This window comes from Stenella coeruleoalba, assembly GCF_951394435.1.
Source record: "Stenella coeruleoalba genome assembly, chromosome: 7".
In the NCBI taxonomy this organism is placed as follows: domain Eukaryota; kingdom Metazoa; phylum Chordata; class Mammalia; order Artiodactyla; family Delphinidae; genus Stenella; species Stenella coeruleoalba.
This window is the reverse complement of record NC_137153.1, coordinates 116,604,590-116,623,873: the sequence shown is the minus strand read 5'-3', so window position 1 is coordinate 116,623,873 and position 19,284 is coordinate 116,604,590. Positions and strand designations below refer to the sequence as shown.

Below are 19,284 nucleotides of genomic sequence, written 5' to 3'. Positions count from 1 at the left end.
ACAAAAGCAAAATTAAACAAGTGGGACGACAGCAAACTAAAAAGCTTCTGCACAGCAAAAGAAACAACAAAATGAGGAGGCAACCTACAGCATGGTAGGAAATAGTTTAGAAACCATATATCAGATTAGGGGTTAACATCCAAAATATATAAAGAATTCATACAAGCCAATAGCAAAACACAAATAGTACAATTTAAAAATGGGCCGAGAATCTAAATAGGTATTTCTCCAAAGAAGATGTACAGATGGCCAACAGGTACATGAAAAGATGCTCAACATCGCTAATCATCAAGGAAATGCAAATCAAAACCACAGTGAGACACCACCTCACACCTGTCAGAATAGCTATTGTCAAAAAGAAAGAGATTTTTAAAAAATTATTTATTTGTTTGTTTATTTATTTTTGGCTGTGCCACGTGGCTTGTGGGATCTTAGTTCCCCTACCAGGCACTGAACCCGGGCCCTTGGCAGTGAAAGCGCGGAGTCCTAACACCGGACCGCCAGGGAATTCCCAGAAAGAGATTTTTTTTTTTTTTTTTTTTTTTTTTCAGAAAGAGATATTTTTAAAAGACAAGAGAGTACAAGTTGGTAAAGATGTAGAGAAAAGGGAACCCTTGTGCACTATTAGTGGGAATGTAAATTGGTACAGCTATCAAGGAAAACAGTATGGCGGTTCCTCAAAAAATTAAAAATAGATCGATCATATAATCCAGCAATGCCACTTCTGGGTATATAAACAAAGGAAATGAAATCACTATCTTGAAGAGATATCTGTGCATCCATGGTTCATCACAGCATTATTCACAAGAGCCAAAAGGTGGGAGCAACCCAAGTGTCCATTGACAGATGATGAATAAACAAAATGTGGCCCATTTACACAATGGAATATTATTCAGCCTTAAAAAAGGAAGGAGGGACTTCCCCTGGTGGTGCAGTGGTTGGGAATCCGCCTGCCAATGCAGGGCACACGGGTTCGATCACTGGTCCGGAAAGATCCCACATGCCGTGGAGCAACTAAGCCTGTGTGCCACAACTACTGAGCCCGCGCGCCACAACTACTGAAGCCCACGTGCCTAAAGCCCGTGCTCCGCCACAAGAGAAGCCACCGCAATGAGAAGCCCGCGCACCGCAACGAAGAGTAGCCCCCGCTCGCCGCAACTAGAGAAAGGCTGTGCATAGCAACCAAGCCCCAACGCAGCCAAAAATAAATAAATAAATTTATTAAAAAAAAAAAAAAGTAAGGAAATCCTACACTTGCTACAACATGGATGAGCCTTGAGGACATTACGCTAATAGACGTAGACTAGTCACAAAAGGACAATCACCGTATGATTTGACTTAGATGAGGAACCTAGAATAGTCAAATTCATAGCGACAGAAAGTAGGATGGTGGGTGCCCGGGGGTGGGTGGAAGGGGGAATAGGGAGTTGCTATTTAAGGGATAGTTTCAGTTCTGCAAGATGAGAACGTTCTGGAGATTGGTTGCACAACAATATGAATATAGTTAATACTACTGAAATGAACACTTAAAAATGGTTATGATGGTTCATTTTATGTTATGTATATCTTACCACAATTAAAAATTAAACAAAAAGAGTTTTCCCAAAGGTTAGTGCGATGCCAATCACTGAACAGAAAAACAGGAAAAGGACAGGAATGGGAAATTTTAAAATAAGTACAGCCAATACACTTAAAAAAAAAAGTTCAAGCTCATCAATAATCAAGGAAATGCAAAGTTAAAGACTGTTCTCCTTTTTGTCCACCGAGCAGGTAAAGGAAGGAGAACAGGTGAACCCCTAAGAGCTACAGGCGGCGGGGCTGCGAGAGTGTGCAGTCCCAGGCCCAGCCTGGCAGGCAGGGGTGGGGCTCTGACAGTGAGCCCCAGAAACCCTGCACTGTGTGCTGACCCAGCCAGCCGGGCCCACTCACCCTTCAGCTCATCAGCGGCGAAGAAGGCGGCGAGGCAGTCTTCCAGGGTGACCACCGGACCCCAAAACCAGCTGGGGGTACAGGATACCACGAACCTACAGAGACAGAAAGGGGTTGGCGGGGGTGCTGCCGGGGCCTCGGCGAGAGTAAGACGTGGGGGCCTTTGGGCTGGGGTCCGTTTGGGCCCAGACGGGCAGCTTGGCCCCAGTGGGTGGAATGGGCGGAAGTCTGGAGCCGGAAGCCTGGGACCGCCAGCCAGCAGCTCCGTGTCCTTGGGAGGGCGACATCACTTCCCCCTGAGTCTCGCCTTCCTTATCTGTGAAGGGGCCCCAACCACGCTGGCCTGTCTTCTGGGCAGAGTACAGGTTCTTGACATCAGGCAGGTAAAGCCGGCCTTGGGGCACACAGTGGGGACTCCGGAAGGCCACCACGGCGCTCCCCACAGGGCCAGGCCTGCACTCCAGCCGCCGGCCCCCTTTCCGGCTGCCACTTGGTCACACTCTCCATCGTCACCTGCCTTCCGACCCAGAGGCCCACCCGAACCAGGCCACCCCAGGACGGCTGAGGAGCACTCCCACCCCACTTGGCAAACCCCTGAGCCCCCTTCAGCCTCAAGCTCCCTTCCGAACTCCAGCCTCAGCCCTGCAAAAGCTTGTACTGTGCTGTTAAAGGTCTGTCGCCTGTCAGCCTGCGAGTTCCAGAAAGGCCAGGCCTGGGTGGTCTTGTGTCTCCAGCGGGCGGGAAGGTGGCGTACCGTCGGATATACTCCACGATAAAGGCCAGCCAGCCCTGGGCGGTGGAGCTGTCCCCACAGGAACCCGGCTTGGCTGGCACATTCTGGTAGATGGCCGAGTGGAGCTTGGCCAGGTCCTCCTTGCCAGGAATGGGCAGCGACAGGTCCTGGAATGTCTCCACCGTGGTGGACACCTGTGGGTCGAAGGTCAGCCTGGGTCTCCACTTCCCAGGGTTCCGCCCTGCCCAGACCAACCAGAGTTTGCACCCAAACCCCAGCCACCAGAGGGCAGGCGTGGGGCAGAGAGCCTGCTCCCGAGCCCGGGACACGGGAGGCCCACAGCCGGGGCCCAGCCCCAGAGAAAGGCAGGGGGCAGCAGGCAGAGAACCAGCGCCCAACCCCCAAGCTGCGTGAGGGCCCCGGTGCGTCCCTCCCCTCCCCCAGGGCGCCCACCCGGTCACAGGTGAGACACTGCACGAGGCTGAGGATGGAGCCGTCGAAGATGTCTGAGATGACGCTGCGGTAGCGCTGCTCCTTCCGCCGCCGGCTGCCGGAGCTCGGTACCTGGGCTGGGGGCACAGCACAGGGCTAGGCCCAGCCCCCACGGGCCTGTCTGGGGCAAGGGGTGGGTGCTAGGACTTGGGAGTCAAATCTGTATGAGTCATGTGACCGGCTGTCTCTTCACCTCCCGGTGCCTCACTCAGCGTCTGTGGGATGGGGCCCCACTCGTGTCCCAGCCGTGTTAGAGGGTTCAGAGACACTGCGTGAGGAGTGCGGCAGCCCAGCCCCTGGTAAAGAGCGCTCCAAACCCAAAACCGGCAGCCAGGGGTGCGGCTTCCACCCCAGCCCCGACTCCACGCGGGGATGCCCGGCCCACCTTCCCTGCCCGCCCGCTCCCCCGAACCTTTCTTGAGCACGTAGGACGGCCCCATCCTCACGGGGCTCGCACGAGGAGGGCTGCTGGCCAGCTTGGCGTGGCCCTCGTGGAGGTGGACAGGGCTGCAGGGGCGAGAGGCGCTGCGCATGTGGGCCTCGTTGTCCGGCTCTGGGGGCAAAGGGGGGACCGTGCTGGGGCAGGGCAGCCGAGCCAGCCCCGGGCCTGGTCAGGAAGACCTGCCAGCGCCTCCTAAGGGGACTGAGGCCTGAACCCACCACACCTCCTCTGTCCTGGGCCCACCCCAGCCCCCCGTCCCACGCAGAACGTGCTGTCCACACCCTTCCCGTTCCCAGCGGAGGGCTCAGGCGGGCTCTGAGTCCAAGTGAGTCTGGACACATCATTTAGACGATTTCTCACCGGTAAGTCGGGTCTCATGGGAGAGCCCCCCAGGGTGGGGCGGAGCTGAGCAGGCTGTGGGTGCTCTGCCCCCCAGCAGGAGCTGGACAAACGGGGCCGCGATGCCCCGAGGAGCTTGGCTGGTACCTGGTGTCCGGCAGGGGCTGGTGGACCGCGGTGACGGCGGCTGCGTGTCCGTGGGCTGCTGGTTCAGGGCGGCCATGGCAGTGTCCACGTCGGCGTCCTCGTCCACCTGCTCCGAGTTGGTGCGCTGCTGGCCCCACGAGAACTTGCGGTCCTTCATGCGCTCCTTCTCAGAGATGGCGCGGCCCGCCTCGTCCGCGACCAGCAGCTCCGTCTCAGCCTGGGGGCCGCCCCCGCCGCGCCCCTGCCCGTCGCCCTCACCGCGGTCGCTGCTGGAGTCGCAGGACAGGAACTCGTCCTCTGATGGGCTCCGGTCGCCCTCCCGCTTCTCATCCGTGTCGCTCGAGTCTGAGTCCCGAGCCTCGGTCAGCGCTGCCGCCGCGGCCACCACGGGCTCCTTGAGCTCCTCGTGCAGCTGGTCCATCAGGCAGCGCAGGAACTCTTGGGTGTCCTGGAACCAGGGGCGGCGTCGACACGGATGCTGGGGGGCCCATACGGGCACCCTTCACAGTGGCCTCCTCAACATGACTGTCCTAAGCCCCCTCCTACTGAGGAGGACGCTGAGCCTCGAGAGGCTGGCCGACCCCTCCCAGGCCTCACGCTGTGAAGCGGCAGAGCAGAGGTGGTGAGCCAGGTCCACCTGACCCAGCTCCTGCTCTCCATCACCTGCAGCCCTGCTCCCAACTCAGCACGGGAGAGAGTGGACATATTGCGTTCAGCCATTAAAGTCGCCTTGCTCCCTAAAGGAGGGGACAGTGATGGTGGGCAGGGAGCCCGAGTAGGACAAAGGTGACACTGTGAGTGCGTCTGCAGGTGAGCGCTCCGCTGAGTTCCACAGGGAGGGAGCAATGCCACCCAGCAGGCCAGGCTGCCTGCATCCTTGACCTGCCTCTGGTTCTCTCTGCCCTTCCAGTCCTTCACCAGCCCCCGTGCCCACGCCTTCCCCTGCCATTGTGACTGGTGCAGGAGAACAGGCTTCCCGCAGGCCTGGGCATGACTCAGACTAAGGTGAATCTTCGGGTTGGCCGGGTCTCAAATCCCAGCAGTGACGCTGTTATTCTGACTACACTGTGACTACGTCATAACCCGGAGGAGGCCAGGGCAGCAAGGCCTCTGGCCCAGCCTGCCCACTGGCCCAGCCGTGAGCAGTGCACACAGGAGGTGCTTTAAAAGGTCAGAAGATGATGGTGGCCGGCCTCTGACAGCTTGGGACACTTGGTGCTGTGTGGGGCCACTGGGTTCAAAGTCCAGTCCTGTCCCTCACGGTACCTGCCCTGGATGTCAGAAGCAGCTCCCGAGCCCAACTCCTGCCCAGCGAGGTGGGGACCACACAGTGGCCAGACCCAGCCAAGCACCCAAAGCCTCAGGTCACCGATATGGAGAGAAGGGCCTCGTTTTCTCAGTTCTAGCAGAGGGAGGAGAGGGCTCTGGTTGGATTCCATCGAGCATCAGGGAGGGGGCAGGAGACGTGCGTCCTGTGTGTCAGGGACACTGAAAGGTCCTTTTAAGAAACAGGCCCTCAATACGTCATCTACTTTTCTTTCTGCTTCTTCCTTTTAACAAAAGTACCCTGTGTTCATTGCTAAAATCTCAAGCCATGTGGAAGCATGACAGCATCCTCTGGCCATTAAGAGAGGCCTACAGCTACCTGTATGTTTCAGACTCAGACACGTCCCCTGTGCTACGTCCAAGATCCACAGAAAGGGATGCTTTGGGGTCAAGTGGATGTTGGGCGGCAGCCGAGCAGCCCTGCTCCCCGGTGTCCTCACCGAGAGCCTGAGGGCCAGCAGGGGTCCTTGTACAGGGAGGGCAGCCGAGCAGCCCTGCTCCCCGGTGTCCTCACCGAGAGCCTGAGGGCCAGCAGGGGTCCTTGTACAGGGAGGGCAGCCGAGCAGCCCTCCTCCCTGGTGTCCTCACCGAGAGCCTGAGGGCCAGCAGGGGTCCTTGTACAGGGAGGGCAGCGCTGCGGTGAGGGACGGCTCAGGTAAGCCTAAATCCCGTCCCTGCCGCTGTGCGCTGTGTGACCTGAGCCACTTGTAGAACCTCTCTGAGCCTCAGCTCCTTACCTATAAGGTGAAGGTGATGACGGGGCCCACTTCATGAGAGCTCTGTGAGTAGAAACAGGGCTGACCTTATGTGGCAGGTAGTGACCACTTAATAAATGGTGCATGGTGGATTCTGATCACCGTGGGTATTATCACCCCCCAGAAAGGGCAGTGTGGAGGCAACGCTGGGCTTCTCAGGCAGAGGCCAAGTGTTCAACCAACTGAGGGTGTGAGCAGAGAAAGGCCCAGCAGCCCTCACCCTGGGGAGAGTGGGGGCCGAAGGAGGGGGGCCAAGGGCATCCCTCGGTGACCGCTGCTCTGTTCCTGGGCCCCCCACGCAGGCAACAGCATCGGCAGTGCAAACAGGTTCAGGCCAGCAGCGAAACCCCACTCTGGGGCAGGACTTGGACCACTTGACCGTCCGCCTGGGGCAGGGGGAGGCGTGTGGCTGCATTCTGCTTCATCTTGGGCCCACGATTTTACGGCATAGAAAGATATCACTGGGTTCAGAGGGGTTCTCTAGATTTACGAAAACTTGTCATCAAGATGTTTACTTTAATAAAAGTGCAATCCTGCCTGCGACTCGGGGAACAAGAGGCCACGTGCCGATTTGGGTGAGTGCCGAGGTGCCACACGCCTGGAGATAAGGCTGCCCGAGGTCAACTTTCCCCTCTGCCACGTACCAGCTGTGTAACTGGCACGTGGTAAGTGGGTGAGGACTTGGCCGCTGAGCCTCAGCCTCCCCGTCTGTTGAGTGGGGAGAACACCAGGTTGCCGGGAGGCCCCCACGTCCCCACACAGGTGAAGGGCTCAGGCAGCAGGTCTGATCCAGGAGCCCTGCCTGGCAAAGCAGAGCTGCTGCTGCCGATTTCCACACTGGTCTTGGCTTCAAAGCCAGGCCTGGTAAGTTACAGCCCTGGGTGTGTCCCCCGGGGGGCCGGACGGCCTACCTGCTGGGCATAGCCTCGGAACATCGGGTTGACCAACTTGATCCCATGGGACAGGCTGGTGGGAACCACGTAGCTGGGGCTGTAGGAAGACCAGACCCGTTAGTACAGGTGGCCTGCTCTGAGCTGCTCAAGCCCACGAGGGCAGCCAGGCAGCCAGTACAGCCAGATCAGACTCAGGGATGCGTTTACTACAACTTTGGGAGGCGCTAACCCGGCGGCAGCCCCAGCAGGTTTGCACATCTCTAAGGTCAAGAAGGAAAACGTCAAGTCATGGTTCAGTGAGGCAGAAGGCTCCTGACTGGGAGGGCATCGTGTCCCACCAGCCCACGACAAGCTACCCTAAAACTGTTCTCATTATAAAATATTTATCGTGGTTTTCTGATTTCAAAAGTAATACATGGGGACTTCCCTGGTGGTCCAGTGGTTAAGACTGTGCGCTTCCACTGCAGGGCGCGTGGGTCTAAACCCTGGTCGGGGAACTAAGATCCCGCACGTGGCGTGGCGTGGCTAAATAAATAAATAAAAATAAATAAAAATGACAGCTGCTTTAAAAAAAAAATACATGTGCATGATTGAAAAACAGAAAATCTCAGAAAAGTACAACAAAGAATCATCAACACTAACAGCCCCACCCAGAGATAACTACCATTAAGATTTCCAGATTTTTCCATGAAAATACAGATGCATATACAAAATTACATGCAGGTAAACACTTAAATGTGGCTTCTTAAAATTGGAATTATGCTGCATCACACTGTTTAATAATCTGCTTTTACACTTAACATGTTTCTATGCACTCACAGTTTGTTTTGTTGTTGTTTTGTTTTGTTTTGGGTTTTTTTGGCCGCACCACGCAGCTTGCAGGATCTTAGTTCCCCGACCAGGGATTGAACCCGGATCACAGCAGTGAAAGTCCTAACCACTGGACTGCCAGGGAATTCCCAGCACTCACTTGAAATTAGTCCCAATTTTAACTTTTCCTGGAGAAACAGATCTAACCCAGGCTTCTGGTCTTTAAAGTCCTTTTTCACTGAGCTAAAGCCCCTGAACGTCAGTGCCAGCCACTTCTGAAATCCTTTCCTACATGTACAGATGTGGCTGAGACCTAGGAGTGGTCACCACACAACTCTGGACCTCAGCACACACGCTGCAAAATGCTGCCATCTTCAATCCGCACCAGGCTCAAATTCTAGCTCCACCTTTCACAAGACGTGCTATCTTGAGCGAGATCCTTAAATCTTCTGAACCTCAGTTCCCCAATTTGTGAAACAGAGTTGGCTATGACCTACAGCTCGAAGGGCCGATGTAAGCATTGCACAGGGTAAAACACAGCAAGTGATGGTGAGAGGCTGAAGGCACAGGAAGTGCTCTCTCAAGGGGCCGGCAGAAAACCCACCCCCACACCCCTGCCCCAGGTTAGGGACTTGGTCAACTCACCGTTTCCGGTGCCAGACCTCAGAGACCAGCTTCTGGTAACTTTTGCACAGGGCTGGCTTCTTGTCTGTACGCACCAGGCCTCCACACTCCAAGAAGAACTGCGTCAGTGGGGGGCTGGGGGACGGGGCAGGGAGCCAGGTCAGAAGAGAAAAGAAGGGGAGCGTGGCGTTGTTTACAAAGAGCCGGGTGGAGAAGCAAAAGCATCTTATGTGGGATGCACTGTGGCCCCTGGAGCCAGAAATGCCCGCAGAAGGCATTGAAGGACACCACCTATTGTGGGCTGAATTGTATCCCCCCAAATTCATACACTGAGGGCTTCCTGATGGCGCAGTGGTTGAGAATCCGCCTGCCAATGCAGGGGAGATGGGTTCGAGCCCTGGTGAGGGAAGATCCCACATGCCGTGGAGCAACTAAGCCCGTGCACCACAACTACCGAGCCTGCGCTCTAGAGCCCACGTGCCACAACTCCTGAAGCCCACGCGCCTAGAGCCCGTGCTCCACAACGAGAGGCCACCGCAATGAGGAGCCCGCGCACCACAACCAAGAGCGGTCCCCGCTCACTGCAACTAGAGAAAGCCCGCATGCAGCCACGAAGACCCCAAAGCAGCCAAAAATAAATAAAAAAAAAATTAAAAACAAAAAGAAATTCATACACTGAAGTCCTAACCCCCGTACTTTAGAATGTGATTGTGTTTGGAAATAGGGTCTTTCTTTAAAGACTGTTGTGTGAACGAGAGGAACCACTGCCTGTCCTCCCGTCAGCCCCTTCCTGGAAACCTTCCTGAGCCCAAAAGCATCTCCCCCACTCCCCTTTTCTTTGTTTTTGTTATCTTATTACATAAGAAATACTCATTTACTGTAGAAAAACTTAAAAATACTAAGCAAACAATAATAACTGACCTTAATCCTACTACGTGAGGATAGCTACTCTGTAGATCTGGGGGCATGTCCTTCTAGACTTTTCTATGTATGCGTATCCCCCATCCCTCCCTCCTTCTCTCTCACACGTACGTACACACACACACACACACACACACACACACACACACACACACACATTGAACCCCTGCTAGGTGGGAGACCCTGAGTGCCAGGAATAGGAGATGTCCCAGCCTCAGGGAGTGGACACCCTATCCTAGATGGAAAATAATATTTTCTCTCCAAAATGGGATTGCACCAAACAAAGGTTTATAACCTCCTTTTTCCTACTTAGCATATTCTGAACTCCTCCTCTTTTTAATAAACATTGTCCTGCACCATTTTTTCCTGAACTCACTGTAAGGCTGCCCTACAATAAATTTACGATTTTATCGACCTTTAAGTTGTTTCCAGTAAACGGCAGAATGCTGAACCTCACTGCACAGACAGCTTTCTCAACATCTCAGGGTACCTCCTTAGGATCAATTCCAACAGGAGGGATTGCTGGGTCAGAGGGCATGTGTGGCTTGGGGCACTTTGATGTGTATCCACACACAGGCTTCTGTGGGCAACACAGAACCCGGCCTGGGGGCCCCAACTCCCAGATGAGGCGCAACCTACCAATTGGACAGGGCCTGCAGGGCCGCGTTCATGTAGCAGGAGTTGCCAAGGTTCTTCATGCCCGTGAGGCCTGGGAGACCAGCGCACACAGAGGAAGGGGAAGGTGAGCATCTCGACACGGCAGGAACCCATAGAGGATGGTTCTGAGTCCCCAGGACCCACCCCGGAAACCTGCTGAGTCTGCTGACGTGGTCCCACTCCCAGCAGCTCTGGTTACCGCAGTGTACGGAACCTACGGACCCCTCCGCCGTCCACCCAGCCCAGCCCACCGTCAGCACCGAGCAGGGGCAGTGGCCTGGGTGCAGACGGGCCGGCCCGTCCAGGGATACATGGCTGTACAGGGCTGAGGGCGGTGGCTGGCGCCCCAGGGAAGCCCTCATGCCCCACAGGCCACCCCGCCCTGCCCAGGCAGTGCAGCGCGTGGGGCCGTTACCTCGCGGTTTGAGGTCATCGTCCTCCGACTCGGACTCTCCTTCGTCAGCCACAGCAATGGGGACAGCTTTCAGAGGGTGGGAGGGCGGCGCAGAGTCCTGTGTTCGAGAACCAGAGTGAGGAAAACTAGGGGGCTGAGGAGGGAGAGGGGTTGGGGTCAGGGGCCCGTGTGCCTCCCCTGCTGGGGTTCAGGGTAGGGGGAGAAGCCCAGGCCCCCAGCCTGCACTGAGCCAGCCCATCTGAGCAGAGGACGCCGTGGAAGGAGAGGGCATTGGTGGCCTTGCCCTGGGAACTCCGTGACTTGTGTTTTACTTACAATAATGAGTAGTAATAGTTTAATTTATTTATATAAATTTGGGAAAAAACAGAAACACAGAAAAAACAACAGGCAATCCAACTTTCCTGAGACAACCACTGTTGATAGTCTATCTTATTTATGTAGCGTTTTAACTGTTAATACACACACACCCTCAAAACAGGATTTGTGTATACTTCTTCAGAGCCTTTTTTGTAAAAAATCATAAATATCTCCATGTCCACAAACGTATTCTATATACACTCATCAAGCACCCATTATGTGATGGTCGCTGTCCAACGTGGAGAAGACAGCACTGCACGCACACACACACGCACGCAGACACGCCTGGCCTCCACACACACACACACATGCATGCACACACAAAGACATGCCTGGCCTATATACACACGCACGCAGACAACGCCTAGCCCACACACACATACACACACATGCATGCACACACAGAGACATGCCTGGTCTACACACACACAAACACGCCTGGCCTACATACACACACACACATGCATGCACACACAGAGACACGCCTGGCCTACACACACACACACACGCATGCATGCAGACATGCCTGGCCTACACACACACGCAGACACGCCTGGCCTACATACACACACACACAGACATGCCTGGCCTACACACACACACACACACACGCCTGGCCTACACACGCACACGCACACACGCACACGCGCCTGGCCTCCCGGGGCTCCAGGGCCAGCTCTCTGACTGCTCCCTGAGGCCAGCTCCAGGCTGGGCTCACCTGCCTGCCTCCTTTAAGGGCTGCTCGGCACCCTGCGTGTGCCTTGCCTGGTTGGGGGGCGGGAGGTTTCCGGGCGTTTCCCCCAGAGAGGTGGGTGCAGGACCATCACCTGGGGCTCTCCACAGGCCAGGGAGGGTGTGCCCCGCCCCACGGCCCTGGACTCACCCGAGGCCTACAAACTCCCTGCGGGAGGGCCGCCCTCGTTCCAGGCACCTCCGTGTTGCCGGGCCCTGACACAGGGCTGGGGCTCAGCGGGCGTTCGCTGACACGAGCTCCTCAAAGCCAGCTGGCAATGCTGAGCAGGAACAGACGCCGTCGGGGACCCACCGCCCTGCCCTCCTGGGCGTCTCCTCGGCTGGTGCCCGCACCCGCTCACCTGCTCTGAGAACTTGGGTGAGGGGCCTGGCGGCTGGGCCGCCAGCCGAGGCTCCAGGAACACCTCCTTCTCACAGGCGTAGCACCACACCCGGAACGTGGTCAGGTTCACTGTCAGGTTGTGCTTTTTGGCCTAGAGGGCAAGGTGCAAAATCAGAAGGATACAGTGGCCTGATGGGTGCCCCAGGCCTGCCTCAGGGCTGCGTGAGCTCTCCGGCCTCAGGAAAAAGCCCCATCGGGTCAGAGGCCTAGAAGCTCAGGATCCGCTCCCCCCGCAGGCCAGGAGCGCCAGGGGCTGCAGCGGCATTCTCTCTTGCTTCTTCGCCGTGATTCTTCCCATTTTACACATATAACCACTGACGCCCAGAGCGGTAGATGGCGCTGGGGGCGGCGAAGCTGGGCTTTGAACTCTGGGCTGTCGGACCGCAGCGCGCATGCTCCCGGCCACCACGCTCACCTGCGCATGGATGGTGCTGTGGTCAGCAAAGGATTCTCCGCAGCCGACGTAGGAGCAGGCGACCTGGGGAGGGGGGAGGAGAGGAAAGGAGCGCGGAAGGATGGGGCGGCTAAGAGGATGCTGCCAGCACAGCGAGCCAGTGCCCGTCTCCACCCAGCAGGATCCGCAGGCACTGAGGCCCTGCCGCCCTGCAGGAACACAGGTTTGCACAGCCAGGGTCCGCGCTGGGCAGCGATGGCCACCACACAGCCGCCCCCGCCTCTGAGCGAGACGGGCAGTGTGCCCCGCTGCTGCTCTCCTGCAAGAAGGCAGGCAGGCTCGCAGCCAGATCTGGGCAAAGCTGAGGCCCGGCTGCTTGGCGCCCAGACCCTCTCCCCCTCCACTCGTCCCTTTTTCACCGAAACCCCACCTCCTGAGGGGCCAGTTATCGGGACTCACACTTTGGGTGGGGAGACTGGGCCTCACGGCCACTTTCTAACGGGGAACACTGAATCGGGCAGAGGCGGATGGGGCCCGGTGCGGACCCCATGCCCCTCAGTGTCCCCGGTGACCTGCCTCTGGCCTTGTGCTCTCCTCTCCCAAATCCACCCAGCGCCCAAGGTCCAGCTCAAGTGTCTCTCCTCTGCGGGCCTCCGCCCCAGCGATCGGCCTGCTTCTCCGTAGGAGTGCTTTGGTGTCATTTCCAGCTGTGGTCAACACTGCACAGGCTGGTGAGGACCTTTCAAGGAAACGACCTTTGGGCTGCATCATAAAGGATGTGCCAATTTCTGCATCAGGTCCGTCTCTATCTCTCTGGGGGGCCTGTGGGCTCCCAGGAGGTAAGACCACGCCTCGCACTTCTTGCTGTCCCCTGGGGGCCCAGACGGTGTCTTGCAGTGTGTTTTACACTGAGCAATAGGTCCCAAAGGAGGAGGCCAAAGCCCCGTGTGGGGTCCTAAGTCTTCTGAAAAGACAGACTTGAACTATGGTATTTCCACCCCTGTGGGCTTTTTTGTTCCTCCTTGTATTTGTTTTCAAAGAAATTTTAAGGAACAGCCATTTTCAGTATGACTATAAAATGCAATACATACTTGTAGAAAAATTGGAAAACACTACAAAGTTACAAAGAAAAATGAATTACCCATAATTCTACCCCCCAGAGAAAACTGTCAGGTGTTGATACATCTACCGTTACTCTTTTTGGTAAGCAGTAATAACCATGACCAGATTTTCCTGGACACTGTCTACCGGCCACACACCCTGTTAAGACCATCACAGGCATCATCTCTTCAAATTCTACCGTAAGGTGGGTCTGCAAGGAGGGGGCAGTTATCAGTGTTGTGGCCTCTACTTTACAGACGGGGAAACAAAGGCCTGGGCCAGGGCTCAGAGCCAAGATGCTACAGCATCTCTCTCTCTCTCTCTCTCTCTCTCTCTCTCTCTCTCACACACACACACACACACGCACGCACACACGCACACAAGGACAGAACTTTGCCTTTAATGCTGATGGGATCATTCAGTCCAGAGTCTTCTCCAACTTGCTTTCTCCTCTTGGCATCTTTAATGGCTGCCAGCGCAGCCAGGCCGGGGGCTCACACACTCTGGGGCCCTCTTGGCTTGGGCTTGGGCACCACACCCGAGACATCCATGCCCTGTGTCCCTGCCCAAGGTTCCCAGCCGTGCCCATGGGGGACGGATGTTCCCACCCCAGAGTCTGGACCCAGCTCCCCACCCCAGACATCTGCAAGGATACTATACCTGGAGACAGGCCCACAGGTTGGGTCCGGAAACACCGCATGACTGACAGGTGCCCTGTGTGAGGTGAGGAGAGAGAGGAGAAGGGTGTGAGCGGCCTGTTGGATGTGCACTGACGGACGCACCTGAAGGTCTCAGCTTAGAGGCTTTGCCTCAGAAAGGCCCTCGCTGGCCCACAGGGGCCCTTTACATTTTAATGTTTGAATTTTGTTTTATCATGTGCCTGTGCAAACATTTTCAATACAATCATTTAAAGCCTAAGTAAACTGACGCCATAATATGCTCCCTCCACACACCTTCTACTCTTCCTGCGTCGCATTTATTTATTTAAGCCTTTCCCCCCACCTCGGCTATGGGCTCCACGAAAGGATGGTCTGTTTTACCTACCCCTGCGACTTCACAGACAGCCTGGTACAAATCAGGAGATAATATATTTGTTGACCACAGAAAACACCTAGGTTTCTGGTGGTCTGGATGACAAAGCCTGCTTCTTGTCTACCAATCTCTCTCCTCCCTGCTTGAATAAAAGAATCCATGAATTCAGGCTGAGCACATGGCCAGCCAGCTGCAGACTATGTGTCCCAGCCCCCGCCGGGATCATGGGGCTCTGTTCTAGTCAACAGTATGACAGCAAAAAGCGACATGTGCCACTTCTGAGTTTTGCATAACCCTTGCTCTTTCTCCTTTTTCCATTGGCTGGAATGCAGATGTGATGGCAGGAAGTGAAGCAACCACTTTGGACCTGGAGATGAAAGCCATGTGTTGAGAATGGCAGAGCCACTCTACCAGTGCTACCTACGTCTGGGCTGTTCAGTGAGAGAAAAGTAAACTTCTATCTCATTTAAGCCACCGTATCTCAGGGTCTCTTTGTTATAATTTAAACTGTCCTGTCTAGAACCGCAATTCCCAACTGAGCCTCCACAATACTCAGCGTGTCTCTGCCAGTTGTGAGATGAACTCTAAGCGCTGGTAGCAGTTACAGAGTACTTCATCAGAGTGAGAGCTGACCTCTGGTGACGGATCACAACAGTCCAAGCAACCAGCTAAGTTTTTTACACCTTGCTCATGTAATCCCCACCACAGTCTGTGCAGCAGGTCCCATCAAGATCCCCTTCATAAGATGAGAAACTGAGGCTCAGAGAGGTCATGACCCTACAGAGCAGAGTCGGAAGCGGAAGCTGAGGAGCCGCGGTCATCAAACTTCCCAGTTTCCTCCCAAGGGTGACCACGTCGACCCCCAGGCCTCCATGGGAACTTCTTCGTCTCACTAAGCCCAGATTTTGGCTGTTTGTAAAGAGCCTGAATGTGGGACTCTCACTAGGGTGGAGGTGACACAGCTCATCCCATACAACAGGGCAGAGGTTTGCAACCTGTGATTTAGGGTCTCTTGCTAAGGATGCTACGGCTGGCTAGAGATCAGTCTGCTTAGTGGACTCAAAGTCACAGCTCTTGACCTTTCCAAATCTGTCATCTCTTTTGTGATTTTCTGATTTCACAGTTCACTCCCATCTTCCCAAGTTTTTTTTTTTCATGTCAGTCATTTGAATGATAAAAGTATTGTATGTTTAACAATTTAAATGATACACATACACTGTATATAACGTGTAGCATATTATATGCAATACATATATGCTGTAATAATTTGAAGTATATCCCTCCATATCTTCTTCTTATATAAACATATATGCATAGATGGGGGGTGATTTCTAGTAAAAATAAGATCATACTCTATACAAATTTTTCGGTAACAGGCTTTTGTCACCTATTTGTGGTCATCCTTCTAGTCTGTACACAGAGACCACGTCTCATTCTTTGCAGTAAGTGCATGGTGGCACACACTGTGGGCACAGACACCACAATCTGTTCACTCATTCCCTTCTTTTTTTTTTTTTTTTTTTTTTTTTTTGCGGTACACGGGCCTCTCACTGTCGTGGCCTCTCCCGTTGCGGAGCAACAGGCTCCGGACGCGCAGGCTCAGCGGCCATGGCTCACAGGCCCAGCCGCTCCGCGGCACGTGGGATCTTCCCGGACCGGGGCACGAACCCGTGTCCCCTGCATCGGCAGGCAGACTCCCAACCACTGCGCCACCAGGGAAGCCCCATTCCCTTCTTGATGAATATGCAGACTGCCACCAGTATTTTCCTTTTACAAATAATGCTCAATAAATACTGCTGTATTTGTAACTGTTACTACACTTCTACTAGATAAACTCCCAGAGGTGGCATTGCACCCCTAAAGTCACAGTAATGCCTACCCCCACTACCACGCCTGGTCTACCTCCCTCCCTTTGTCAGCTCTGAGTGAGAGCAGCTTCTGCTTTGCCCATCTGAAGATGGTGTCATGTTGCTTTCTCTGGCAAAATCCTTAACCATCAGGGAAGTCAGGCATGTTTTTTCAAGAGTTTCTCAGCCATTTGCGTTTCCTCCATTTTGAGCTACCTGTTCAATCCTTGTCCCTCCTGGGTATTTTGTTTTATTTTATAAATTTTATTTATTTGTTTGTTTATTATTTATTTATTTATGGCTGCGTTGGGCATGCGGGCTTCAGTAGTTGTGGCATGTGGGCTCAGCAGTTGTGGCTCGCGGGCTCTAGAGCACAGGGTCAGTAGTTGTGGCACATGGGCTTAGTTGCTCTGCGGCACGTGGGATCTTCCCGGATCAGGGCTCGAACCCGTGTCCCCTGCGTTGGCGGGCGGATTCTTAACCACTGTGCCACCAGGGAAGCCCCTTCTGCGTATTTTAAAACAATATTGGTTTCATTTTGTAGATTTCCAAAAGGCTGCCGCGTCCCAGCCCAGTCTTTCCACGTTCTGCCTCCTTCTTCCCACCTCGTTTATCTCCTCCCTGCTCTCAGATTCCCTGAGAAATCCTCTCAGTTTGTCTCACTTATTCCTTTGTGCAGACTCAGGAAGAGACCCAGCATTAGACCGTGCGAATGCACCAGAGCCTCGCTCTGCCCCTCCTCCTGACCACACTGAAACCGTGCCCCTTAGGGTTAACAGAAATTGGTGATTAACAGAAATTGAACTTGTCTTACAGGAAGAGCAGCTAAGGAAACAGCTCCTTAAAAAGCCCCTCTGCTTTGAGCCTGCCTTCACCGAGCAAGCTTGTCTTAATTATTCTCAAACTGCATACCCTCCAAGCTTCGTGTAGCCTATACATCATAAGACTCCTTAACAACCCCTGTAGATAACAGCTCTAACAGCTCTGATGTATGGGTCACTATAGGAATAGGGGCTTAAGCTGTTTTTCAGAAACTTGGTGTCAGCTCTTGTCCAGTTTGAGCTGGCTTAGACTGGTTGGGACCACTGACCCTAAAACTGGGCCTACAGAGGTGTCTGATGAATGACCTTTTGTCATCAGAGGGCCAAAAACTCCACCCTCAGATTATGCTAGGCGCCTCCATTTTTGAACACACATCCCAGGAAGAAGGATGTAACTCAGATACACCTGCGCAGAACACCGATTACCTCACCTTTCCCCACGCCTAAGACCACCCTGCTTCTTTAACCCATAAATACCCCAAGCCCCTCGCCTTTGGGGAGGTGGACCTGAGACTTGTTCTCTCGTCTCCTCGCTTGGCTGCCTTGTGAAAAAATCCTTTCTCTGCTGCAAACCTCGGTGTCTCAGTGTTTGGCTTGAAGCATGCTGGGCAAACAAACTTGGTTCAGTAACAGCCAGTGAAACTACTTCGAAAGAAGCCATGGGTACTTTGAAGAATCGCGCCCTCATGTGGGCCCAGACTAAACCAGCTCAGGCCAAAAGCCACCCAGAACCTGCTGGTGCAGGGAGGCTGAACGACCAGCATTAGGTGTCTGGAAAGAAGACAAGGAAATATGTCTAGGAATCTGACCCACTCCCACTTCTGGGAATGACCCCTACACATGGCTCTTCCCCTGAACACAATGACACTGTATTGGCAGAAGGCTGCAAAGGGCCCAGATGTCCACCCACAGAGGATCAGCTATGGAGTCCACACAACGAATATGATGCAACTTCAAGATAAACCATGAGATCTATGTGCCGAGGCCAAAGAGCTCCAAGATATACTGCCCTGTGAATAAGGTACGTTACAAAAATAGCTACGGTACACTACCTTTTATGTAATAAAGGGGAAAATGGAAAAGAAGTATTCCCATAAAGGAACTCTGAAAAGATACAAAAGCAACTAATGTCCCTGGTTACATGAGGGTGGAATGGAGAAGATGGGCACAGGGCAGGTGTGGGGGAGGGTACTTCCTGACACTTTTCTTCTTACATTGTTTCATTTTTGAACCACATGTTACCTATTTAAAAAAATTTAACTTAACAAACAGACAGCACATCTTCCCTATTCAAAGTGGCCCACCTTCTCTCTTTGAGGCTCCCTGGGCCCTTCACAGGTCACGTGTGCAAAAATGCCCGTGGACTCTCAGAGTCTGACTCATTCCCTGCCTTGCACCTGCTCCAACCACTAATGGACAGAGCATCAGTGTTCCCACGTGGATTGGTCTACATGGTAACTAATGGCTGTTAGGACACAGACCCCAGAAGGCCTCCTAAACAGTCACCAGCTTTTCCATTTACAGAAAAGGCCAGACAGAGACTGTCAGGGGCCAGTTCTTCCGCTGCTTCAGAAATGTTTGTACCCCAGGAATGTGGTGGCCCTGGCTGTGGGCCTCAGTCCCGTAAGATCTGACCCTTTACCTTGGATTTGAGCAGCAAGTCCTCTTTGGTCACCTCCCCTATAGAGTCAAGATGAGGGCAAAGGTCCCTGGAGTCCCCCATGCTGGCCTGGGCTTACCTACAAGAAAACACAAGGAATCCTGGGTTAATGGCAGCCGCTGCTGGCCAGAGGCAGGGGAGGCTCGCGGTGAAGAGCACACTTTGGTCTGCAGTCCCAGCGCTGCCACATACCAGCTGGCGACCCAGGGAAGCTACTTAACTTCTCTGAGCCTCACCCTCCTTGCCTGAGAACTGGGGAGGGAGATAACACACACCCTGATGGGTTGCTCAGAGGACTCATGAAGATAATACACGTCAAACGCCTGGCACAGGGCTGGCACAGGGCTGGCACAGGGCTGACACAGGGAAAGCAGGTGCTGGGATGATGATTAGGATTCAAGTGCTGGGTGTGATGATTAAAAGTGTCTTCCGGGGCTTCCCTGGTGGCGCAGTG

At 54.2% G+C, this 19,284-nt stretch overlaps 1 protein-coding gene across 6 annotated transcripts in view; it reads right to left on the bottom strand.

The window, feature by feature from the left end:
* Positions 1–19,284, bottom strand: part of USP20 (ubiquitin specific peptidase 20) — a 75,588-nt gene that overhangs the window by 39,363 nt on the left and 16,941 nt on the right. For 5 of the 6 annotated variants that reach the window (XM_079925856.1, XM_079925855.1, XM_079925858.1 and 2 more), the window contains 13 exons: positions 18,813–18,909; positions 14,131–14,184; positions 12,391–12,453; positions 11,935–12,066; positions 10,484–10,580; positions 10,051–10,120; positions 8,512–8,625; positions 7,075–7,153; positions 4,083–4,530; positions 3,567–3,707; positions 3,116–3,231; positions 2,684–2,856; positions 1,930–2,024 (listed from right to left, as the gene is read on the bottom strand). In XM_079925856.1, coding sequence (XP_079781982.1) covers positions 1,930–2,024; positions 2,684–2,856; positions 3,116–3,231; positions 3,567–3,707; positions 4,083–4,530; positions 7,075–7,153; positions 8,512–8,625; positions 10,051–10,120; positions 10,484–10,580; positions 11,935–12,066; positions 12,391–12,453; positions 14,131–14,184; positions 18,813–18,893 — 1,663 coding nt within the window. In that variant the 5' untranslated portion in view covers positions 18,894–18,909. The remainder of the gene's footprint in view (positions 1–1,929; positions 2,025–2,683; positions 2,857–3,115; positions 3,232–3,566; positions 3,708–4,082; positions 4,531–7,074; positions 7,154–8,511; positions 8,626–10,050; positions 10,121–10,483; positions 10,581–11,934; positions 12,067–12,390; positions 12,454–14,130; positions 14,185–18,812; positions 18,910–19,284) is intronic. The other variant, XM_079925859.1, reaches the window with a different exon arrangement.